Source organism: Leucoraja erinacea, chromosome 2 (genome assembly GCF_028641065.1).
Source record: "Leucoraja erinacea ecotype New England chromosome 2, Leri_hhj_1, whole genome shotgun sequence".
Classification (NCBI taxonomy): Eukaryota; Metazoa; Chordata; class Chondrichthyes; order Rajiformes; family Rajidae; genus Leucoraja; species Leucoraja erinaceus.
The window spans coordinates 118,771,821-118,798,014 of NC_073378.1; the positions used below are offsets into that span (position 1 = coordinate 118,771,821).

Here is a 26,194-nt window from a genome sequence, read left to right on the forward strand (position 1 = left end):
ACATTTTAGGTCACTTAATAAGCAAAGAATAAAATAAGAACATAAATTTATACCTGCAGAACTTCATCCTGATTCTTTTTTGAACTACGAGCCACGATTTCCAAAATTTTGTGGAATACTTTTTGGATAATGTTAAGTACTTCTTTAGTTTTTTCACTGGTACTGTAGATATCTTGAGATAGGCAGTTCACCGCAATCTCTTTCAGAATGGATAATACTAACGGTAGACTGAAGATTCCCTTTTCTGAACAATGGATCAGAGTAGGAAAGAGAAAACAATTCACAACCAAGATTCTGAAACATAGCACCTCTTATATTATTATATTTGAAGTCATGATCAACTGCGAAAATTACATTGATGCTAAAATTACTAATGCATGCATGAAGCTTTTCAATAAAATTTAAAAAGTCACATGCATAGTATAATAATGCAGTTGATTACAACTTTCAAAATTCAATTTTTGAAGTTTTGAAATTCAAGAAATTATAGGTCAAATACTAAAAATTAATCCTTCTCGTTATAAATGTTTAAAAGCAAGCCATTTTAGATTCCATTAGGCTAAATCGTGCATAGTTGCAATCAATAGTTCAGCCAGATATCAACCAATGTTTAATGCAACTTGGAAAATCGCACATGATTATCGATATGTGCAAGTCCAAAGTAAGCTGGAGGCTAGATGTCTGACCTTTCATCCACTATCTGACCTTTCATCCAGCTACCCAACTAACCAAATCTAGCAATGTAGCAATGACATGCTGAAGAGAAGGATCGGATGCAATTTGCTTTCAGGCCATCAGCTGTACATCAGGGAGTGTTGCAGACAAACAGCATCCTCATGAATGTTGATGTTGACTCAGGGGAATATCACGTTATTCCATTTTACTTCGATGTTTTTAATTATTTAGCTTTGTAATATATTTTAAATCAAGTAACATTTTCAAGTTATTTAAATCTGTTTTAATAGATTAAAAATGCCTAATAAGGGGCTACAAGGCCAGTTAAGATCACTCAGTTCTTAATATGGTCAGTGGCAACTTTTCACGAGTTCTCACTACCTTACTTCTGATTGGGAAACCAAGAACAATTCGGCATACACTTACTTCTACACTTCTTTGTGGAAGTAAGGAAAGGACAAAGGGGATAGAGTCCAGTTGGCCGAGTCCTTTAGTCCCTTGGACGTTTGAGGATTTGAGCTGATCATGGAAACAAGAATGGCAGCTGGTTCGTATCATTTATTTTACCTACACCTTTTTATACCTTCCAATCCACAGGAAAATATTCAAATCTATGGAAGTTTGGGAAATGATAATCGGACCTTCATTACCTCCATAGGCACCTCATCCAAAACTGGAATTTGATCAATCAGGTCTTTGGCCCTTGGTTTTGTCAACTTTTCAGGTATTTTATTTAACTGCTTACTTCTTTGTTTCTGGTAGGTTTTATTAAGTCTTATTCACAGACAAAATGCGATTGTCTAACACCGCCATCCCCCCATACCCCACTATAAATTATCCTCTTTGTCTCGATACAACCCAGGTTTGCTCTCAGAAAGTCTTTCTTTTTAGGCGCCTACAACAGCTCTTATTGTCTGTTTTTTTATGTTTCCTGCCACTTTCATTCTACTTTTAGGTTAGTTTTAGTTCATAGATAAGGGAACAGGCCCTTCTGCCCACCAAGTCCACCCTACCAACAATTACCCATTCACACTAGTTCTATGTTATCTCACCTTCTCATCCACTATCACTAAGGGCAATTTCCAGAGGACAATAAACCTACCAACCCACATACAAGCAGCGCCACTGTGCCGCCCCTTTCTTTATCAATTTCTTCCTACTGCTTTGTGAGGTTCTGATGTGGCTCACAATTCTCAGGCTTGCTGTAATTTGGGCAATTCTGGAACTCGTTATTCCTTTGAATAGCCCATAGCTGCAGATTGAATGAAAACACAGGGGTCAGACTGAAACATACATAGGGGAAAAGTTAACAGCCTTTTTTCTTCTGTCACTGCTGTGTATTCTTACTAATGGTAATTATTTAGGAACGCAGATATTCAACGACCCAGTCATTGCCTCAGTTGTCTGCAGTCATACCTAGTGTGCTCAAATTGAGACACATGAAATAATGAGTTAAATAAACTATATAATACATTTTTAAGATATTATAATGCATTACCTGAATTCATCACAGCAACAGTAAAGCCCAACAACTGTGCCTGGAATTCTGCATCAGAGGCATCAACTGTAACAATATCCTTACAGACTGAAAGGTATGTCTATGTAAAGGAAATACATGATTGGTATTCTTATTCTGTTTTCATTTGAAAATATCAAGACGCAGAAAAGACTTCAACCCTGAGGTACATTTGTTAGCATTAAATGGCATTATTTGTTCTGAAAGCTATTTTGAGAGAAAACTAGGAATGGAATTTGCCCACAAGACCTCCAACAAAACTGTAAAGAGAATACAAGGCATATCTGAGGCTACTAACAAGTTACAAGTCTTCAAAATGGAGAGTAATCTTCAAATTTAAGCCTCAACTCTTCTAAATGGTAAACAGAATTCAATGATCCCTAATCCTCAGAAAATAACAGTGCCTCATCCCTCACATAAATTGGCAACCCTTTTTTTAGTTATAACAATGATTCCAGTCTATATTCGCCAACAAGAGGAAAGATGTTCTCAAAATCCATCCTGTCAAGACACCTCAAGACATTATGCTTCAACTGACTTCTTGCACACAACTATTGACTTACAGAAGCCTACATTAACTTGAAGACTGGTCGAGGCTTTACCGTTATCTTATTTTTTTATAATCTGTGGAATCTATGCAATACACAAGGGAAAGAAGTCTGTGCTTGACATTTTTGGTATATTCAGAGTCTTCATAACTTAAACAAAAATGATCACATTTTTGGCTCAGATTTAATATTTTCCTCAGTTCAACTTCAATACATGGCATACAAAGATAAAGAGAATAAATAAAATAATGGATCACACTGAGAACTAACTGGGATTCAATTGAGAACACCCAGCCAGATGCAGCTTAATTATATGACCTCTCATGTTTTATATCATATTGAAACAAAAGGTTGCAATCAATGCAAAATAATGAACACGTAAAATTAAGTTTCAATTTCTGTAAGTAAGAATGACAAACTTACATCAACCACTTGTTTTGCAATCTGGCTCTGATGCTCTGATGCCTCTATCTCCTTTCCTGGAATATGCATGAACTGCAACACGTTTTCATCAATCCAGCTTGCACTATCTTCAAGAATCAAAAGGTAAGTTCTATCTTTTGCATCCATCTGGAAACAACAATTGGAAAACAAGTGAGGTTTGGTGCTAAAAGGTTTTCCGTTAAAGATATAATATTCAAAATTGTCCTAACTCAAATGTTCCCCAGTGTTTTTCTGCATTTTCAATTTAGGCGACCTCCTCATTTCAGCTGTTCAGATTAGGGAAATTCAGCCGTAAAAAATCACTGACCAAAACTTTAGTAAAATGTAATCACAAATTTTTTGTAGGGTAAAAGTAAACAAGTGAATACATGTATATTTTCCAAGTTGATTGCTTGGCTGAAGTCACAGATTTGCATTATGGAAAATAGTGATGTCAATCGTTTTCTAGAAATGGTGCAGTGGGAGGCGGAGTTGACTATATATACTTCTGCACAGAAAACAAAATAAAAACGATGAAGACTTTTGGTCAGTTATTATAACTTGGTCTTTGTGAAGTTTGCAAAAATCTAATCAAATACTGGCACTATGATTTCTAGAACACGTCAAGCATCGAAACAAATGTTACCGAAGAAATTACATTAAGTTTGTAAAACACATTGGTGAAGCCACCTTGTGAATATCTTCAAGAGAAAATTGCTTTTCCGTTTTAAAACACGAACATTTACTGCTAAATCAATTTTCATTACAGCAACCCATTTACCTTAATATGTAAATGAATAGTTAATCGGCAATGCAAACTAAAAGCCCGGAGAGTTGTATCCAAACTTATGTCCTGAAGCATCACTTCTGAAGTGCTCAGAAAGGAAACCTGGAGTTCCTAGAAATCAATTTGAAGATGACATCAACTAAACAGTTCACACTGAAAGAACACAATAACAATTCATTGAAAAGAACACATATTAAACCTCCCCCAATAAAAGGAATCTGTGAAAAAGTTTAAACAAATGGGATAGTAAAAATATGTTTCTGTACGTCAAATCAGTATCAATGAACCACGGCTGGGAAATCCATTCAACTTGGCACAGGTGGTGAAGGGAAGCACATACTAAGGAGTCCAGCATATGTGCCATGATAAATGTTGCTTTTTTTCCAGTATCCTCCTAGTGTTTTTTGGAAACAAGTTTGTGTCTGAATGTTTCCAACTAGGTTTCCATTTCTGCCACGGCAATGAAATTATCCTAATGCCATTCTCAGTGACTGTGATGGTGCATCATTCCTCATCAACTGTTTATGGCCATTACCATTACTTCTCCAATATCTCATTTAGTGGGATTGCTCTCATTTGCTTCCACTAATCATAGTCAGAGCACTTCGTGAAACTTAATCACTATCTCAAAAGGTCGCACAACTCAATCCCTTAGGCCTTCTCTTCATCGTCCATACGCAACACTTCGATAATACCTGAGGGAAAACTGTAGACAACTACCATCTGTCCTTTACCTTGATCTCTCCTATTGCTTCTGTATACACGAGACTTCTTTATACATACTACTGTAGAAAAGCAACAAGATCCCCACAGTAAAATAATAGGAAGACTGAAAACATCATACATTACTACAAATTTACAACCATGTCTCCAAATACCCCTTTCTATTAATATTCACTCAGGCCGAACTAGATAGCTGCAATTTAACACCAAATTGAGATCATAATCGTGATATGACACAGCAAGCCCTCCCCACCTTAAGCAGTGCTCAGACAGCTTGCAGCCCTAACAATTTGCATGTCAGAAACACAGCTACGAACTGAGTTCCCGCATGGCAAATGCTGCCTGCAGAGATGGGTTGTGCCATAGGAATATTAAATTTTAGCTGGCCATGATATCCATCTCCTGTCATTTGCATGTACGTGCTGTACACAAGTTGGGTGTTTGTAATCTGGGGACAACATGTATTGTAATGGGCATTTATTGCCAACTCCACAAATGCATTAGCCTTTCCACCCACAACTATAGTCCACCTTCTACAGAAACTCTCATGCATGCAACTGACTAGCTCATTTATTTCAACATTCTCCCTGTTGACCTCCCATCTTTATTATGTTAACTATAATTGATCCAATCCGTCACTCCCTTTAATTTATTCTGCACTAAAGAGTGTTTTATTGCCATTTGTCCCAGATAGAACAATTACATTCTTAATTGCAGCATCATCTGTAAACAATATAACAAGATACAGCAGGGAAACAGGCCCTATATTTTATTTACACAAACACACAAATAGACATATAAACACTAATTGTGAAAAAAGACTAAACCAATGGTCCCAAGTCTATGTGGTTCGGAGCTTATGTGGCAGTGTTTAATAGCCTGATCGATTCAGGGAAGAAGCTGTTCCTGAATATCAGAGTTTTCAGGCTTCTATATTTTTTTCCGATGGCTGATGCGGGTCTCTGACAGTGCTGGCTGCCTTTTTGAGACAGCGACTCCTGTAAATCCCTTCGAAGGTGGGAAGGTTCAGAACCTGTGATGTTCTGGGCATTTATGCAGTCTTTGTTCCTCGGCATTCAAGTTGCTGAACCAGGCCGTGATGTAATCAGTCAAGTTCAAGAGAGACCTCTATGACGTACCGAATCCCCACAATCTTCTCAGAGTCATTTGGGCTTTCTTTATAATTGCTGTTGCTGAGGTCCAGGAAAGAACTTCAGAAATATCCATTTGGTCAGTCGATCAATCTCACTTCCATACTTTGACTCATTATCATCTGTAATTCGTCCAACAACGGCGGTGTCGTCAGCAAACTTGAGATGTGATCCCACTGTGTCCGGCTTCAGTCGTGAGTAAAGAGTGAGTAGAGCAGGGGGCTGAGCACGCAGCCTTGAGGTGCTCCCATAGTGATGCTTACTGTAGTCCACTACCTGTCTAACAAAAAAAAACTACCCTTGCATGACCTGCTGATCCTTCTGTACACCTATAGTCTTTTCCCACCCCATTAACCCTTCTGTCAAATTTCAAATGTTGGCCGATTTAACCTGTGACCCATTTGGGGATTTCAAACGCGTCATAATTTTTATGACGCGGTAAAATAATTATCATTGTTGTTGCAATATTCCTACATTTGCATGCCAAAAATTGGTACTAAACCACCAGCAAGAGTTTTCTTTAAATTACCTTGATTGCCGCCAAAGCTTTCAGAAGCTGGTTTAGTTTTCTCTGTGGCAAATCCAATAAACATTCCCGACTCATGATATTGGTCAATATATATTCTAAAAAATGTATGGCCAATTTCAGTTTGGGTTGTACCATTTCTTGGATTCGAACTTTACGTTCTTGGATCTTTTTACTCTGGAAAAAAAAAGGTGTATGATTGCCACTTTCTCACCATGGTTTTACAATTTAAAGACAACCACAATTTTATAACACTTGTACATTGCAATGTGATTCGAAAATTATTCATCATTAAAGCATGATTATGTCACTGATTACAACGTTTTTTTTCTCCATCATAAAAAAAAATATTCTTGCGACACTAGTCAGTTGCAAGTTCCATTGAAAAGTTTCTACAGTTTACCAACTTTAGGTATGGTCTCATTCTTTGGAGGATTAGTCTCCAGATTCAAAGGCGAGGAGTCACCAACCAGAGGATGGAAAGGTAATGGGATAATAATAACTCAACAAGTGACAGCTCTTTTCCAGATTTACAACATTTGATTCCTATTTCAGAAGGTAATGAGAACCTTTTTTTTTTTTTACCCGTTTAGGCCTCATTTTGAACTAAATTCAAATGTTTATACATTTCAATGGAATTCAACGATAACATAATGAATCAGGAAGCAAAAATATCGAGGATACAATCTTAAGCACTAGGTCTTCTATTCTAAAACATGCTATCACTGCAAATTCAGTATCTTTGGAAACTAGACATCTCGTTTGCTGAGTGTTTAAGAAGGAACTGCAGATGGAAAATCGAAGGTACACAAAAAAGCTGGAGAAACTCAGCGGGTGCAGCAGCATCTATGGAGCGAAGGAAAAAGGCAACGTTTCGGCCCGAAACGTTGCCTTTTTCCTTCGCTCCATAGATGTTGCTGCACCCGCTGAGTTTCTCCAGCTTTTTTGTGTACCATCTCGTTTGCTGAAGTTGGCTGCTTATAGAGGGAGGAAATGCAGATGCTGGTTTACACTGCAGTCTGAAGAAGGGTTGTGGCCTGAAATGTCACCCATTCCTTCCCTCCAGAGATGCTGCCTGTCCCGCTGAGTACAGCATTTTGTGTCTATTGTCTGTTTACATATATTGGTTTCTCTGCAAATACCTTTTTTATTCACTATCCAGAATCACACTGTCGGGATTACTCTATAAATTCCAATGTTCCCCTACAAATGTAATTAGACCAGGTCAAGAATACAAGGCTGCAGTTTTCATGCTATCATTATTTATATAGGTAGGAAAATGGCGGACGCCATTTTTTTCTGGTCTATGAAGCATTTAAAATCTTAAATGGATTAACTGACCTTTTGAGGAAGCCCCTCTGTCAGCCAATCAGTAATCAGCTCGACCACATGTCCGGCTTTCCCCCACTGACAAAGGCAGTCTATCAATGCAGAATACTTCGTCACATCAGCTTCTTTATCCAAATTTCTCAACTTGGAGAGAACACCACAACTGGAAAAATAATAATCCACAGGGATCAGAAAATCAAAAGCACGAGCAAAGCTTTTCACCATTATTCATACTCTATGTTCTTCAATCCACCCTACCCAATAATCCTAAATTAACCATGGTGAGAATTAGTTAATTTTTACATCAATCTTGCACCTTCCTGGCACCAATCTACAAACTGGCAGACCAAATGTATGTTTCAGTTTGCCACAATGAGATCAGACTTTGTTAGTCTGGTACATTAGTCACTTGTCACTGAAAGGGACCAAAATATATCATGACATGATTATTTTACATACAATTTGCACGCCCACAAAACATAGATGAGTATTTGAGGCCGCATGTACATCTTGCAGAGATTTTTATTTTTTGCAAATATTGGTCCCATTAAACACTAATTTGTGTGAACAATAAACATTTTAAGATAATGTTCTCTGGCTTAATGAAAAGAAGATGTACTAATTTACTTCTATCACTCATAATCTTGTTCAAAAATCAATCCTGAAGTGTAATGTACATTGATGCAGTTTACTCCAATAGAAACATAGAAAATAGGTGCAGGAGTAGGCCATTCGGCCCTTCGAGCCTGCACCACCACTCAATATGACCATGGCTGATCGTCCAACTCAGTATCCTGTACCTGCCTTCTCTCCATACCCCCTGATCCATTTAGCCACATCTAACTCCCTCTTAAATATAGCCAATGAACTGGCCTCAACTACCTTCTGTGGCAGAGAATTCCACAGATTCACCACTCTGTGTAAAAAATGTTTTTCTAATCTCTGTCCTAAAATACTTCCCCCTTATCCTTAAATTGTGACCCCTTGTTCTGGACTTCCCCAACATCGGGAACAATCTTCCTGCATCTAGCCTGTCCAACCCCTTAAGAATTTTGTACGCTTCTATAAGATCCCCCCTCAATCTTCTAAATTCTAGCGAGTACAAGCCAAGTCTATCCAGTCTTTCTTCATATGAAAGTCCTGCCATCCCAAGAAACAGTCTGGTGAACCTTCTCTGTACTCCCTCTATGGCAAGAATGTATTTCCTCAGATTAGGAAACCAATACTGTACACAATACTCCAGGTGTGGTCTCACCAAGGCCCTGTACAACTGCAGTAGAACCTCCCTACTCCTATACTCAAATCCTTTTGCTATGAATGCTAACATACCATTCGCTTTCTTCACTGCCTGCTGCATCTGCATGCCTACTTTCAATGACTGGTACCATGTCACCCAGGTCTCGTTGCATCTCCCTTTTTCCTAATCGGCACCATTTAGATAATAGTCTACAATACTCTTACACAACTAAGAGCTTAAAGCTTTACAGTAATATTTTGTTTTCAATTTCATTTCTAAAGGAAAGAGAATTTCTGATCAATTACAATAATATTGCCCAACAGAAACAAGCTATTTTAAACACAATTTTACACAAAGCATTGAGGCTTAGAAATTCTATCATATAGGATAATGTGATTAGCATTTTATTAAAACCTAATCACTTTATTGTGCGAAATGCATACTTGAATTTTAATCTAGTTCCTTGATGTTGCACATATGCATAGTGTGAAGTAACGAAAAAAGATTCTTCTTTGACTGCCAACTCTCCTCATCCGATTAATTGCCATCAATCTATGATCACCACCCATCTATTTTGATTTTATGTTTTCTATATCCACTTCCAATTCACTCCTCAATTCAATTCGTCCCTCTTCTCAAAAGCAGGACGTCAAGTGTAACCAAAACAAAACCTGCATCATCCGCCTCTCTCAGTACCACTACATATTCTCAAGCGTAAGACAATTTTGAAGCCACTGTACCTGAAGGTAGGAATTGCTGTCGCAGGCATGAAGGAAGCCAGAATTATTAAGGGAACAATGCAGCGGTCATCCTGTAAAAATACAAATAGTTTGGCCTAAAAACAATATACAAGTGCAGATATCTTGCCCCATGAAAAAAGTCATCAAAATCAACTACTTGGACAACAGACAAAACTGTAAACTGGATCAATTTTCAGTCAAAGTTTAAACTAGGATTTGAAATATTAACAAGGAAAGTTTTTACCGTGAAAGTTTTAAAATATATAGGCAGCACAGATGCAAACTTCATAATTGTGTAGTTTTTAGCTTCTTTGTTTTCATTCAGTGCCTTGTGGATGCTTTTCCATAAAACAACATTAATTTCCAGTAAGCTAGCCATTGTGGTGCCATCATTCACTGACAACACACTCTCCAGCACCTGTAGGAAAGGACAATTGATTTTCAACCTTTCAGTTAAAAGCATTCATGTTCCTCACCCCTCCATCAAATGTATTTCCTATCCTGGCATCAAATCTACTTTCCACAAAAACACTGGGCACCAAAGAACAAACTGAAGTAACTGAAATGTTAGGAGAATGGTGATAGCAGGTCTAAGATTTACATTCTATTGAAAAAAATATTACAATACCAAACACACTGTACTGCATGTCTGGAAATCTTAAATCAATTCACAAGCTGTACAAATATCAAACACATGTTCTGAGAAAGACAATTTACTTTCAGCTGTCACTGAAGTACATTTTATATGTTTAGCTTACATTTTAATGTTAAACACCAACTGCTCAAACTCTGATAAATATTTAACATCCAAAATATTTATTCAGTAATGGGATCCTGGGGGTAAAACAAGCTACTATTTAATCATGATGATTTAAGACCTTTAAGATCACATGCAGAACGCTCCAACAATGTTCTCAGACCAGCAAATTATGAATTGCTAGTTTGGACAGTCACAAGGAGCAAATTTAGGGATGGCAACTTCTCCAGGGTTAGTTTAAGAGTTTAATTTATTGTCACGTGTGCCAAAGTACAGTGAAAATCTTTTGTTGCATGCTAATCAGTAAGTGGAAAGACAATACATGATTACAATCATCCTATTGATTCTCAATAGGCAAATAACCTGATTTTTTAAAAATTTGAAATGTTAAATAGTACAACTCAAAATTAGTCTCAAATCATTTCAGACATGTGAAATATTAGCTTAACAGTGCAGATCTACATTTTGCTTTCAGTAAAGTAAATGCAAATAAACTTTATTTCTCTTTTTATTGATTTAGCATAGTCATTTGTTAATTTTGGTTTAATGATCTCATTTTTTATATGTAGTTATTATCTTCACATTGACACTTTCTGCCAAAAGTCACAAGTTCTCAAAAACATTGATTTAACTTTAACCTCCCCCCCCCCGGGGCTTGACATTGAAGAGGAAACCATTTGTGATTTCTCTTTTAATACCAGTTTATCCATCCATCTTCAAAATTAATTTTAGCAAACAATACAAAAATGCAGCTAGAAGATCAGTCACCTCCACACAGATCAAAATTGAATATTTGTGAGGATAGGAAACATTGCACTCACACTGATATTTTCCTTTTGCTGTTCGTCATCACTGGTATCATCATGTGTTGACCTCTCAATGCAGGCATTCAAGCATCGCCGAATCACAAGCATCAACTTGGCTGTTAAAGAAAAATAAATATGTAGAGATGCAGCAAGCATAACTGTTAAACATTGACAATTTCTGCAGAACCCCCTGTTGTAGTTTGTAGTTTGGTTGGTTGTTTGTTTGTTTGTCGTTTTGCACAAAGTCCGCGAGCATTGCCACTTTTCATTTCACTGCACATCTCGTATGTGTAATGTGACGAATAAACTTGACTTGACGTGAGGCAAATGAAACTTTTCACTACTCGTAATTTACTTAACTTTATTTACGCTATAAGCAACTTATTTCTTTAATACATAAACTCAGAAACGTCTGGCAAACATGGCTGATTCCGCAGGCCTTTCCCGCCCGAAATACTTCGCACATGCGCACACTCCGGAAAAGTCCTGCACATGCGCCCACTTCACTCCCATTTCCTGCAAATAAATATTACTTCCTGCATTATTTTTAAGCTCAAAATTTATGCAGGAAGCTTTCTTAAACTAACATGGAGATATTGTTAGGTGACTATGATTATTTCCTAATGGAATAAAATAAGTAAACTGCTCACATTCACATATATTCATAGTCAGGTAATCCAGGCTGACATTTCAGTATATTGGAAAGCTGTGTTTGGATATGTTATTAAATAAAATATCCAACTGTCCTAAGAAATATAAAAACTCCCTGGATGCTACTTCAAAGAGTCTTCTTCTCCCTGTTGCCTCGGCCAATTATTCCTTAACCACCAAGTAAAAACATTTTTTTGGGCGGCACAGTTGATGGAGCTACTGCGTCACAGCGCCGGACACCGAGGTCCCATCTAACCTTGGGCTCCATGTCAGTATAGAGTTTACACATTCTCCCTGTGACCAACTGGGTACTCCAGTTTCCTCTCGTATCCCAAAGACTTGAATTTGTAAGTTAATTGGCCTCTGTATATTGTCCCTAGTGTATTGATGCAAAAGTGAGATAACACAGAAGGGCTTGTGTCCATGCTGTATCTTTCAATTAAATAACTAATTTTACCTGTTTATGTTACTGCTGTTGCATGTCTTTGAAAAAGGAAAGGATAGGTGGCCAAAACATTATGCCTGGTGACAAGGGCGAAAATCGCTTTTAAAACCTGAAGGGGGCACAATTGCCTGGCGGCCCGATGACAAGTGTGCATGACAAATAACAATTTTATCTCCTCCCATCAAAAGTTTATTTATGTATGTTTTTGTCAGTTTGTGAAAAGTTTACATGTGTTGTTTCCTCTCTCTCTCCTCCAAGGTTAGTGCTTCTGTTTACCTTTATTTGCTTCAGTTTTATTCAATGTTATTTATCACATTGTAGCTTCTGAAAGAATTAAGCAAGCATCAGACGGTCGTTAAGGGTCCGGACCGTGAGCACGGGCTTCCTGGCGTTCAGGTACAGTCCACACACGTTATTTAGTCATTTTTACCCATTATTTAGGGAAAATGATGGGTAAAAATTACTAAATAATGTGGGCGAACGAGGGACTGTACCTGCACGCCAGGAAGCCCGTGATCGTGGTCCGGAGCCCTTAATGACCATCCGAAAGGTCCGATACAACATGATAAATAACAATAAATAAAACTGAAGCAAATAAAGACAAACAGAAGAACTAACCTTGGAGGAGAGTGAGAGAGAGAGAAAAAGAGAGATAAAACAGTACACATAAACCTTTCACAAACTAACAAAAACATACATAAATAAACTTTTGATAAACTAACAAAAATAAACAAACATACTTAATTTAAAAAAAAATTCATATAACATCCCTAAATGACAAGTAAAAATTACTAAATAACGTGGGTGAATGAGGGGTTATACATGCACACCAGCTCGACCGCCAGATCCCTTAATGACTCTCCAATACCCGTTTAAATCTTTCCCATCCACCAATACATCCAAAGTTCACAAAAGGTCTGATGAAGGGTCGAGACCTGAAACTTTGCCTATTCCTTCTCTACATAGAAGCTGCCTCACCCGCTGTGTCCCTCCAGCATTTTTTGTCTGCCTCCAAAATTCAAATGGTAATTATACCTGCATCAGACAGTTTTAAGAAATTATTCCGTGAATTTTATTCAAACGAACGCGTCAGTAATACTTGAAGGTCAAAACACAATTATATTTTCTGAGGAATGCATATCGATGTATTGGTTGGTGACACATTGAAATAACAGTGTTAATACGACAGTTAACACATCATTTTTGTCTCGGAGGAATTAAGTGATAAACGACTCCAATCGTTCTGCAGTACTCATTAAACACAAGAGCTTTTAAAAAATGTAAAATTCCAAGGCGGTTTTGCTTTTGCTGCAATCTATTTTGTGTATTGTATGAGGAATGCATGAGTGTTTATCAATACCAAAGGATGACATTTAATTTTCAGAGTCTGAACCAGCTGATCATGCATGCGGCCCGTGACTCCACAGCGCGCGGTCGGATGGGAACTGTTTGCAAAATACATGGTCACAAAACATGGGGGGATTGTCCCCCACCTCTCAAAACATGGAGGGGACGCGTCCCACTGTCCCCCCTCACCTCGAGATTTCCGCCCATGCCTGGTGAAACACTAAAAGTATGGAGGAAAGGAACGTAGATGTCGACAATCCGACTACATTCTATCTCTATCCCGCCCACTCCCCAGACATCAGTCTGAAGAAGGGTCATGACCCGAAATGTAACCCATTCCTTCACTCCAGAGATGTTGCCTGTCCCATTGAGTTAGTCCAGCATTTTGTGTCTACCTTCGATTTAAACCAACATCTGTAGTTCTTTCCTAGACACAAGGAACTGCAGATGTGAAATCTTGCATAGAACACAAAGTCCTGGAATAACTTAGCAGGTCAGAAGTCTGAAGACTGGTCCTGATCTGAAACATTACCAGCCTGAAGTGTCCCGGCCCGAAATGTTGACTATCCATGACCCCCAGAGATGCTGCCTGATCCGAGTTATTCCTGCAATTTGCGTTGCACAAAGGAATGTAGATGAGGTGGGGACATTGGGGCATAGAAATATGGAACCGAGACCCAGCTGCTGAAATGATAACTGCCAAAGACTGTATTTTTAAAAAATGTGATGCATGAGACATAATTGGACTGAAATCTGAGGTCTACTGGAAGGTATATGGATGGGGCAGTCTATTGAATGGTTTGAAAACAAAGATGGAAATTTTATAACTGAAAGCTAATCTATGTGTAAATTGCATTATAGTTTTGTGTGAGATGAGATGGTGAAAGATTGTTCAGGAAAACTGGGAATAGTTGAGCCAAGAGGGTGAGGAAAAAGGATGAGTATTTCAGCAACAGTTGTGCATAAATACAAAACTGAGTAAATTAGTAGCTGATAATCTATCAGTTGCTGACCTCTATACTTAGTTTTATGCACAAGTACAGATATACCTGTACTATTTGTACAAGTACAATAAAGACATTTTTTAAGAACGATACTTAAAAGCTACTAGTTGGCGGCGGAGACGCGGCGACTGAGTGTTGCCTCCGAAGAAATCTACTCAATTATTGCTGTATTTTACTCAAGTATTGACGAATACCAGGATTTTACTGGATTGTATGCAAAGCAAATCAATTTCACAGTATCTAGGTACACGTGACAATAAAATATCCACTACACTCGAGTCTTACCAATATTGGTTGGTGCAGTGTGTTCATGTGCATATTGATAAAATTTCCTTGCTGCCATGGGATTCATTTGGACAAGGGTGACGCATCGTTCACACCATACTTCGTCAGGTTGATTCACAGGAAAAAATGAGTTAAATAACAGGCTAACAATCCGCCTAGCAACTGGTCGAGAATCAATCTCCAATCGGGCCAGAAGATGTTCCATCGGGCAGATTTTCCAAAACTAAATTTGAAAAGGACAACACAAATAATATCATTGGTGCAAGCCACATATGAATACAAATATAACCAAACATTGAACTTTCTCCAATTTGTATTATTTATATGACTCACTATTAAACTTACTAAACGTACAAACGACATGTCAAAGTATCTAGCATCAAACATCTCCAGATCTGGACTTGCTCAAGCAAAAATAAAGCTTGAAAACAGAAACAGATAATTTAACTCAATGAGCACCTTAGTTGAACTGCACCTGGTCAATTTATCTAATTAGTGTAGAAAAGTTGAGCAAAATATTTTCCCGATCGAAAGTACGCCCAATGTCCTGGTAAAATTGCATTGCTCAATCAACATCAGTGGATAAAACTGTTCATTTTTTTTGTCAAGTAGTAATCGCACTTCTAAACATCAAAAACTGGAGCAGGAGCGGGTCATTCAACCCCTTGTGTCTATTGTGTATTCAATAGGATCATGGCTAATCAGTCAAATTCAGTTTGCTGCTGCTTCAGCTTTCTCTTCGTATCCTGTCAGTGATCAGAACAGTATTTAACCTCTTGAATATATTTAATAACATCATTGAGTTGATAATAACTGCATAGAAATCGGCCCATTGGTCCACTGCTTCTGTGCCAACAATCATGGCTATCTACACTTATCTCACTTGCTTGCTTTAATGCCATCTCCCTCTAGGTCTTGTTGATTCATGTGCCTTTCCAGATGTCACTTATATGTTATTGTTCCTGGCTTCAACATCTCTTCTGGCAGCTCATTCCAGGTAACAACTACACCAAGAGAAATTTACCTCTTAAATTACTTTTAAACCTCTTCGCTCTCATAGAGGGCGGCATGATGGCGTAGCAAGTAGAACTGCTGTCTCACAGCACCAGAGAACAGGGTTCGATCCTGACCATAGGTGCTGTCTGTGTGGAATTTGCATGTTTTCTGTGACCAGATGCGTCCTCCATCAACCCAAAGATGTGTGATTAGGTTAATTAACCGGTGTAATTTACCTCTAATGTGCCAGGGGTGGATGAGAGAGTGGGTTAATATATAATTACGTTTTGATATTTTATTGTGCTGCAGCAAGTATGAATTTCATTGTCCTATCTGGGACACATGACAATAAAACTCTTGACTCTTGAACTAGAACGAATGGGTGATCGATGGTTAGTGTGATCTCAGTGGGCCGAAGGGCCTGTTTCCATGCGGCATCTCTAACCTAAAACTAAACTCACTGTAAACGCATGACCCTTTAATAACTTGGATTCAACTGCCTCAGTAGCTGTGCAGTACTGGGGATAACATGAGGTGCTATACAAGTCTCCCTTTTTTATCTGCTCCTCAGCAAACATCAACATTCAATTTGCTTCCTACTGATAATGTATTGCAAAGTCACAAATGTTAACTACTTTTTCACATCTTGCATTTAACAAAACAATTTTATCCTTTTTCTAACTTTGCACATATCTATTTTAATTAAAATGGCGATAGTGGCCACTATTTTATTAGGTTCCACATCTTGGTGTTCAAATTGTTGGCAAAGAAGTTAACTTAATGGTTACCTCATCTGGATGTATTACCTAAGGTGCTGATGTTAAGTTTAAAGTTTTAAAGTTTATCGTTTTGATCATATAAAGGAATGTTATTGCTTTGTGGGTATATATTAAAACAGACAAAATTAGAAAGTAAAATTCTTAATCCAAGCTTAAATTTACAAACTTAATGCAATAAATAGACTTTTAATGCAGATTATTAACAAAGGCTTTGATTAAATGCAGCTTGCTTGAACGAGATGTCGTCCTTAAGGACGAGTTATATTTTGCTTACAAAGTACTTTCTGACAAATCTGAGAAGTATATTTCAACTACTTAAGTTCATTATTTTTCAATCCATTTCACCTTTGCAGCTTTGGCAGCTTTAACTTTCAGCAGCATATCGACGAAAGCTACTCGAACATTTACAGAAGTGTCATGAAGACTGTTTCTCAGTCCAGGGAGAAGCTGCTCCAACAAAGGGTGGCTCATTCTGTTGTCCAAAATAAGCGGCAAACACTGCAGGAAAAGGATGACAAAGCATATTAAATATAAAATTTAATATATTAAAATTAAAAATATAAAATATTCAGAATCCAGCCTCAATCCAAAGCAAAAGAAAACTGCAAATTAAATAAAGACAAAAATGCTGAAACATTTTGGTAGGTCAGACAGCAGAGAAAACTAAATTAACAGGTCAATGGTCTTTCATCAATTTGAAACAATCAGCCACCGACCCGAGACATTTAACATTTACCCTCGTGAACTGCTGAGTATTTTCAGCATGTTTGTGATATATACGACTTGGAGGCAACAATAGACGGGTTGGTTAGTAAGATTGCACATAACACCAAGATTGGTGGAGTCATGGACCCTCATTTTGGCAACATCCTCGTAAATCTTCTCTGCACCCTTTCCAGCTTGATAACATCTATCCTATAACATGGTGCTCAGAACTGAACACAATACTCAAAATGAGATCTCGCTCAACGTCTTATACAACTGCAACATGGCCTCCCAACTTCCCAAATGTAATGGGGAAATATACAATTAGTGACATGCCCCTCAACAGCATTGATGTACAGAGGAGTCCTGGGCTCCGTCCCCAAATCCCTGAAAGAGGTAACACAAGTAGTATCCAGAATGCCAGAGGCTGCGGGGATACCTGTAGAAGTTTATACAATTGTGAGAGGCAGTCTCATTTGGATTTGGATTTGGATGAAAGGATTCAAAGTAACATTACCAAATTTGCAGATGACAAAGTTGGGTGGCAGTGTGAACTGTGAGGAGGATGCTATGAGAATGCAGGGTGACTTGGACAGGTTGGGGGAGTGGGCAGATGCATGGCAGATGAAGTTTAATGCGGATAAATGTGCGGTTGTCCACTTTGGTAGCAGAAACAGGGAAGCAGCTTACTATCTAAATGGCATCGTTAGGAAAAGGGGAAGTACAACAGGATCTTTGGGTCCTTGTACATCAGTCTATGAAAGTAAGTATGCAGGTACAGCAGGCAGTGAAGAAAGCGAATGGTATGTTGGCCTTTATAACAAGAGGAATCGAATATAGGAGCAAAGAGGTCCTTCTTCAGTTGTACAGAGACCACACCTGGAGTATTGTGTGCAGTTTTGGTCACCTAATTTGAGGAAGGACATTCTTGCTATTGAGGGAGTGCTGGGCTTGTACACTCTGGAGTTTAGAAACATGCAAGATTGTTAAGGGCTTGCCACACTAGAGGCAGGAAACATGTTCCCGATGTTGGGGGTGTCCAGAACCAGGGGCCACAGTTTAAGAATAAGGAGTAATAATAATAATAATAATAATAATAATAATAATAATAAATGGGATTTATATAGCGCCTTTCTAGATACTCAAGGCGCTTTACATCGCATTATTCATTCACTCCTCAGTCACACTCGGTGGTGGTGAGCTACCTCTGTAGCCACAGCTGCCCTGGGGCAGACTGACGGAAGCGTGGCTGCTAATCTGCGCCTACGGCCCCTCCGACCACCACCAATGACTCACACACATTCACACGCAGGCAAAGGTGGGTGAAGTGTCTTGCCCAAGGACACAACGACAGTATGCACTCCAAGCGGGATTCGAACCGGCCACCTTCCGGTCGCCAGCCGAACACGTAGCCCATTGCGCCATCTGTCGCCCTCGAGTAAGCCATTTAGAACGGAAACGAGGAAACACTTTTTCTCACAGAGTGTGGAATTCTCTGCCTCAGAGGGCGGTGGAGGCAGGTCTCTTGATGCTTTCAAGTGAGAGCTAGATAGGGCTCCTAAAAATAGCGGAGTCAGGGGATATGGGGAGAAGGCAGAAACGGGGTACTGATTGGGAATGATCAGCCATGATCACATTGAATGGCCGAGCAAATGGCCTACTCCTGCACCCATTGTCTATGGTCTAGTCAGACTGTAGACAGAACGTATTTCCCCAGGATGGAAAAATCAAATACAAGAGGGCATAGCTGTAAGGTGAGAGGGACAAAGTATAAAGGAAATGATTGAGGCAAGTGTTTGTTAAACTTACTTTTACAGAGGGCAGTGAGTCCCTGGAATGCACTGCCAGGGGTGGTAGTTGAGGCAGATATGATAGTGGCATTTAAGAAACCTTTGAATAAGCATATGCAGGGAATGGAGGAACATGGAATATGTGCAGGTAGATAAGAGATGGTCTTGGCATCATATTTGGCACAGGCACTGTGGGCTGAAGTGCCCGTTCTTTTGCTGTACCTTTGTTATATTCTATATTTTGTTTTACGTTGCAAATTTACAGATATCTGGATTTAAACAGCAGGTGTTTGAATGTGTGAAATATCAAAACTGAGGAAATTCTCCAAAACAAACGTGCACTCTAGGCTGAAACATGATGAACTATATCAGATAATCCTCATATAAATTCACTGTCCTGGAGCTCCCTTCTTGGTCCTGTAGATTTAAATGATCATGCTATAACCAAGCCAAAATCCTGGTGTGTCTCAAAAGAGAGGGGGAAGTAGATGGCATAAAATAATAATAATAATAATAATAATAATAATATCTTTTATTGTTATTGCACACAAGTGCAACGAGATTTGGGTATACAGCTTCCATCCGACATCATAACTTAAGTAACTACTAAAATTTAGGTTTAGACACCCCGAGAACATGGTTTGTACAAAGAACATTACAACAGTAAAATAGTCAAAACAGACTAAAGTGCAGATGTGTCTGTGCGACGTGACCATCCGAGGGAGACAGTCCGTGGGGGTGGTGGGCATTCAGCAGGGCCGGTTCAGAGCAGCTATAGCTCTGGGAAAAAAGCTGTTCCTGAGTCTGGAGGTGCAGGCGTTAAAGGCCTTGTAACGTCTGCTGGAAGGAAGTAGTTCGAACAGTCCATTACAAGGGTGTGAGGAGTCTTTGTGAATGCTGACGGCCTTCCGGAGGCAGTGTGTGGTAGATGCCCTCCAAGGCTGGTAACGGTGTCCCAATGATCTTCACCCTGCATCATTAAGATTAAACTAGCTTGCCATGACACAAATCACACTTCTAAATCTTGTGGTCCATCCCAAGCACAAAGCCAAACAGATGAAAAAGGTGCTGACACAGACCCAGTGATAAAAGCACTTTTACATTTAAAGCTGGGGACACATGCAAAAATAAACAAGGAATCAAAATACCTTAAAGACAGAACAACGAACATCAGCAGAGCTTGTATCGGCTGAAAGGTCATGGAGCACTTTTGTGAGGAGATCAGTGAGGATAGAAGGAGGTATCATCTCCCAATACTTTGAGGCAATTCTGCACACACCAAGCACACCAGAGGAACGAACCAAGGGTTGTGGATCCTCTAAAAGATTCTACAAAAACAATAGAATTGCAAGTGATTAATATACGTTTTGTTCCTATACCAATATATTTAGCATATGAAAATGTTGCCAATCTCTAGGATAGATCGTGTATACTTCAAAAACAAGAAAACATATTGAAAACGCTTTTAATAAACGCCTGTAATTCTTCTGGCTGCGTTTCCTACCTTCAGTACAAAAGAGCACACTGCACTCGGTTGAGAATTTAATAGCCCTCCCGTCAGTCGTGCATTTCTATTTCACTCTGGAATGTGTCGTAAAAAAACATTTTTTGGAACCACCAAAGAAATAGGACAACAGCAGGAATAATTGACAGGGAATAGTCACATCCATTTCCATTTGATTTCCACCGAGAGACTCCCACAGACCAATATTTTGTCGATTGATTTATCAGGATTAAAAGCATGATCCATACTTACAAAGATTTCCTCAAATTGCTTTTGGATTACAATGTCTGCATCTTCGCTGGTTAGTGCAGGGTCTCGAATTGGAAATGCTTCAACAAAGAGTATTGCAGCATTTGCTCGCACTTCCGAGTTGCTGGCCTTTGAAACAAAACCAATGTTAATTTGTGCAAAAACAGCAAAATAAAATACTGCAGGTGAGTCTGGCTGCAAGTTATGAAAACTGCACACAATACTCCAACGCTAGGCTCACCAAATAGTTCCTAACTATTTTGAATGCAAGCCCACGATGAGTCCCAAATGACAACGGCACGAGCTATTCCTTTTAAGTTGGGGAAGTTCTAGTAATTCATAGGGATTGCTGGCACTTGTGACTAAGACAGATTAGCTTCCCAAGCATATTTTATATTTATAGTTATTTCCTGCTAACTCCTGTCTATATTATTCAATATCAAAAATTATTGGATCCCCATTAAGTTTTGACACTCCATCCCCAATCACCAAGGTGAGGGGTGGGGAGATTTCCACATCGTCCTTATGAAAGGTCTAGATGTTTTACAGGTCATCCCAAACACTCCTCCATTTTGAGCAGTCATTGGTCAGGGATTCCAATCAGTTACATAGAAAATAGGTGCAGGAGGAGGCCATTCGGCCCTTCAAGCCAGCACCGCCATTCATTGTGATCATGGCTGATCGTCCCCTATCAATAACCCGTGCCTGCCTTCTCCCCATATCCCTTGACTCCACTAGCCCCTAGAGCTCTATCCAACTCTCATTGTTCATTGATGTTAGATTTTTGGAGGAGTTTGAAAACATCTGCTAAAACGCTGATCCTCAGGGATTTTTCACTGCTGTGATTATAGCACAAACATACCATTGAGAAGCCTTTTAATGAACTCTTTGGTCGTGATTCTGTCTTTGACATGGATGCTGTTGACTCCATCCTAAAACAAACTAGCCACTCCAGCTCTGCTCCCATCCCAGACTTACAAGGACACTGGAGTAGAGGACATTCATACTGAAGTTCTTGAAACTTGGTAGCGAGGAACATTAGACAGAAATTCTTAGCTTCATATCTGACATCTGGGAAGGGGATGTTATATTATATTCTCCATTCCCTATTCAATTTGTTCAAACCTAAGGATTAAAATCAATGCTTATTGCACTGGAGGGCCAGAGAACCTGTTAACCACGACCTTGTAGTAGTAATGATTTCAGCTCCATTTAATATGCTACTCAGAACATGTGACAATAAAGAAATATGGTTATTATTATTATATATATTATACAACATCTCTAATCCAGCCATAGAATAACTTGCAAGACTTGATGTGAGCTGTTTATGTTTTGCATTTTGTAACCTGCAGTATTTGATTATTTAAATCCATTTTGCATTGTCTTGTAAAATTATTCAAAATAGAAAATAGTTCACATTTGTTAAAATTGTTATTTCAGATTTATTTGTTAAACATTAAAATAATGCACGGATAAAGTCAACATTTTTTTAAAGATCTACAATTATACCTTTAGGCCTCTCCACAGAATAGGTTGGTATAGACGATGCAGCATTTCATCAACTCCTTGGCGTAGTTTTTGCTGATGAAAGTAACTTAACAACAACTGCAAAAATAAATTAATTCACATATTAGCGAGAGTTACAAACCAGGCTTCACTCACACCATCCACACCACAAAGGAAAAGTCTATCGACTTGCCAGTTGCAAGATCTCCTTCTGCAATAAAATAAAACTGAGAATGACATGCTTAGGTTTACTAATACAGGCTTAACATTCTGCACAATTCATCGAGTATATCCCAAGATTCAAACCAGATAACAATAAGCAGATTATTAAAGTATAAAACTATACCATGAGATTTAATGAAAAAAGTTAAATTACAAATGTGACACTTCCTCCTAAAAATGATTTAAAAATGGAAAACAGAAGACGACTAATTGGATACTCGAGCCTGCTTTGCCATTCTATGAGATCATGGCTGATCCGAGTTTAGTCTCAACATAATTTTCTGCTCTCTCCCCACAGACCTTGGAGTTCAAATGCCTGTCAATCTCCGCCATGCGTATATACAATAACTCCACCTCCACAGCTCTCTGGGGTAGTGAATTCCAGTGTCAGCACCATTTGAGAATAAATACTTGCTGATCTTCTTAAGAAAGTAATCCTTTATTCTGTAATTCTGTTCCCCATTTCCAGAAAACCCCACCAGGGAAAACATCTTCTCAGTCATTAATCCTGCTACAGGTGCACAACCTTTTATCCGACGATCCAAATAACGAAAACCTCCGAATAGCGACATTTTTTCGGTCCTTGAAGAAAGGTCCTTGAAAACGTTCACCGAGGGCGGCCCGCAGAGGTGACAGCAGAACCTCCGGTCGGTCCTCGAAGAAAGGGGAACTAAATCCCCATTCATAAAAGAGGTGAGGGTATATTGCACGGGAGGGTTAATAATTGACAATATGCTGCTGCCTGCCCGCTGGGTTAAAAAGTTCCCACGGTAGACACGATACACAGTGTATCGCGAGTCTTGCGTGGGAACTTTTAAACTTAGCGTGCAGGCAGCAGCAAATTGTCGCTCCCTTCAGTTTCACCCCACCTACACCCCTCTGCTTCTCGGCCATGTGTGTGACCCCTTCCCTCCCCAGCTCCCCGCTCATTGCACCGGCGCGGGGGCTTTGCATTGTCTTCACGTCGGCGATTCTAGCAGCGCAGTGCAGTCACCGGAGACGTCAGGACCAACGGGACACCGACCCCCAGGCCCACCGCAAGCACGGAGAACCCAGAGACCCACAGCCAGCAGCAGCCCAGCCCCGTTCCAACTCCAGAGGAAAACTGCAAACTGGCCGGAGACGTCAGGACCACCAGAAGCCGCTCCCCGATGGGCCGCTACGGCGACAAGTGGCAGTTCGCCCACAGCCCGAGCTGTGCCCCCTCATCGGGACACCGACCCCCAGGCCCACTGCAAGCACGGAGATCCAAGATCAGCAACTCCAGCCCAGCCCCGTTCCAACTTCAGAGGAACACGCAGTGTACGGGCAGAAGCTGATAGTGTGGAAGGTACTTCTTGTTCTTGGGGTCGCGTTGGAGGGGGAGTGGGCTGTTTGATCGCCCCCTACTATCCCAGGGACAGGGAGACACGACGTTCACCGAGGGCGGCCCGCAGAGGTGACAGCGGAACCTCCGGTCGGTCCTCGAAGAAAGGGGAACTAAATCCCCATTCGTAAAAGAGAAGGTGAGAGCATATTGCGCGGGAGGGTTAATAATTGACAATATGCTGCTGCCTTCCCGCTGAGTTAAAAGGTTCCCACGGTAGACACGATACACAGTGTATCGTGAGTCTTGCGTGGGAACTTTTAAACTTAGCGTGCAGGCAGCAGCAGATTGTCGCTCCCTTCAATTTCACCCCACCTACACCCCTCTGCTTCCCGGCCATGTGTGTGACCCCTTCCTTCCCCTCTCCAGCTCCCCGCCCATTGCACCAGCGCGGGGGCTTTGCACTGTCTTCACGACGGCGATGGCTGCAGGTTTGTGCAGTCACCGGAGACGTCAGGACCAATTGGACGTCGACCACCAGGCCCACCGCAAGCACGGAGAACCGAGACCCACAGCCAGCAGCAGCCCAGCCCAGCCCAGCCCCGCTCCAACTTCTTCTGCCGGGATCAAGGCGCAGACTCGCGACCTTGCGAATATGAGCCGAGCACTCTACCACTGAGCCAGCCATTAAAATCTACGCAAAAAAATGTCCATTCCGAAGACCGACAAATTCTGAATTACGAAAGGTGTCTGGTCCCAAGGCTTTCGGATAAAAGGTTGTGCACCTGTATTTCCAAAGAATCTTAGATTCAAGGTGTTTCAAGAAGATTACAACTCATCCATCTAGATTAAAATAAGCATAGGCCCAATCTGTACAACCTTTCTACATATTTCAACCCCTTCATCCAGGAATCTCTTCTACACCTACTCCAAAGCAGGTATACTTCTTAACATATGGAGACCAAAGTACACGCAGTTCGCTGTCGCATTGTCATCAATGCCTTGCAAAGTTGGATTAAAATGAGCATACCATTTTCCTCCATTCTGCTTGCAATAAAGGCCAACACTCTATTTGGCTCTTTATTTCCTGAACCCTGCATGCAAATCCTTTGAGTTTCATGCACTTAGACGACCATGTACATTTGTAAAATAGTTTGTCGTTTCCATCTATTTAAATAGTAATTTGTTTTTACATTCTTCCTTCAACCTGCCAACTTCTTGCTCGTTCGTTTTTGACCTATCCCTTTGCATCTTCCGCCTAACTTGGCAAACAACCTATTTTTGTACATGTTGTACAGGTTGTGATTGGGGCAAGTATAAAACCATTTAAAAAGATATTTGGGCAACTACATGAATACAAACGTTTTAGAGGGATATGGGTCGAATACAGCAAATGGGACTAGTGTAGATGGGCATGGACGAGTTGATCTGTACAACTCTGACATCTGAAATAATTGCAGACTTTATTCTCAACACATGTCCTTCTAATCCTCATTTTATACAATAATCTGGTTCTCAGCCACATACCTACTGCTCACAGGAGCAAATAAATTCTAACAAAAAAGGCTAATTGTGTTAAAAAGTTTCAATCCAATAGCGACTGTGGCATGTGATTTTGTTAGAAAATGGAGACTTCAGAACTGGTCTTAAGAAGAAAAGCCATGGAAGGAAATAAAATAAATTTAAGCTGCACAAATGTGACATCACAGAAAGAACCACAGTAAAATGCAGGACCAAGAAACAGGATGCTTCCAAGTCTATTGTGAGAAAAACATTTAATCATCATGCCCATCATATAAGTAAGGTATATGGAAAACAAAATGAGGAACTTAAGTCTTACTTTCCCCCCCCTCCCCTATAATTGGATGTATTAATATTTTCTTAATTACAAAGGATCAATTGCATAATCGTTACTCCAATGAAATGGTTTAAAATTAAACATACCTCTTGCACTTTAGAGTGGACTGGTGAGTCCCGTGGAAGATGAACTCCATGATGCATGAAATCCTGGATACAGCTGTACTCAATGGTCTGAAAGAAGAGAACGTCTTCTAGGAATATGCTTCTATCCAATATACTACCACTTCCACTCCACTGACCCTTAGCCCAGAGGTACCTCAAGGCAGTAAACTCAGTCCGTTTCTCTACCCATGACTGTGTAGCTACAAAGCATCTTTAAATTCA

At 39.7% G+C, this 26,194-nt stretch overlaps 1 protein-coding gene across 1 annotated transcript in view; it reads right to left on the minus strand.

Moving 5' to 3' along the window:
- The window catches only part of ncapg2 (non-SMC condensin II complex, subunit G2), a 71,360-nt gene that overhangs the window by 16,458 nt on the left and 28,708 nt on the right, over positions 1–26,194 (minus strand). Inside the window, exons 9-23 of the mRNA XM_055664553.1 lie at positions 25,955–26,041; positions 22,486–22,578; positions 20,977–21,102; positions 20,369–20,548; positions 17,071–17,223; positions 14,951–15,173; positions 11,234–11,334; positions 9,900–10,073; positions 9,656–9,726; positions 7,691–7,841; positions 6,353–6,526; positions 3,944–4,060; positions 3,163–3,309; positions 2,174–2,273; positions 54–244 (exon numbers count right to left, since the gene is read on the minus strand). Coding sequence (XP_055520528.1) covers positions 54–244; positions 2,174–2,273; positions 3,163–3,309; positions 3,944–4,060; positions 6,353–6,526; positions 7,691–7,841; positions 9,656–9,726; positions 9,900–10,073; positions 11,234–11,334; positions 14,951–15,173; positions 17,071–17,223; positions 20,369–20,548; positions 20,977–21,102; positions 22,486–22,578; positions 25,955–26,041 — 2,088 coding nt within the window. The remainder of the gene's footprint in view (positions 1–53; positions 245–2,173; positions 2,274–3,162; positions 3,310–3,943; positions 4,061–6,352; positions 6,527–7,690; positions 7,842–9,655; positions 9,727–9,899; positions 10,074–11,233; positions 11,335–14,950; positions 15,174–17,070; positions 17,224–20,368; positions 20,549–20,976; positions 21,103–22,485; positions 22,579–25,954; positions 26,042–26,194) is intronic.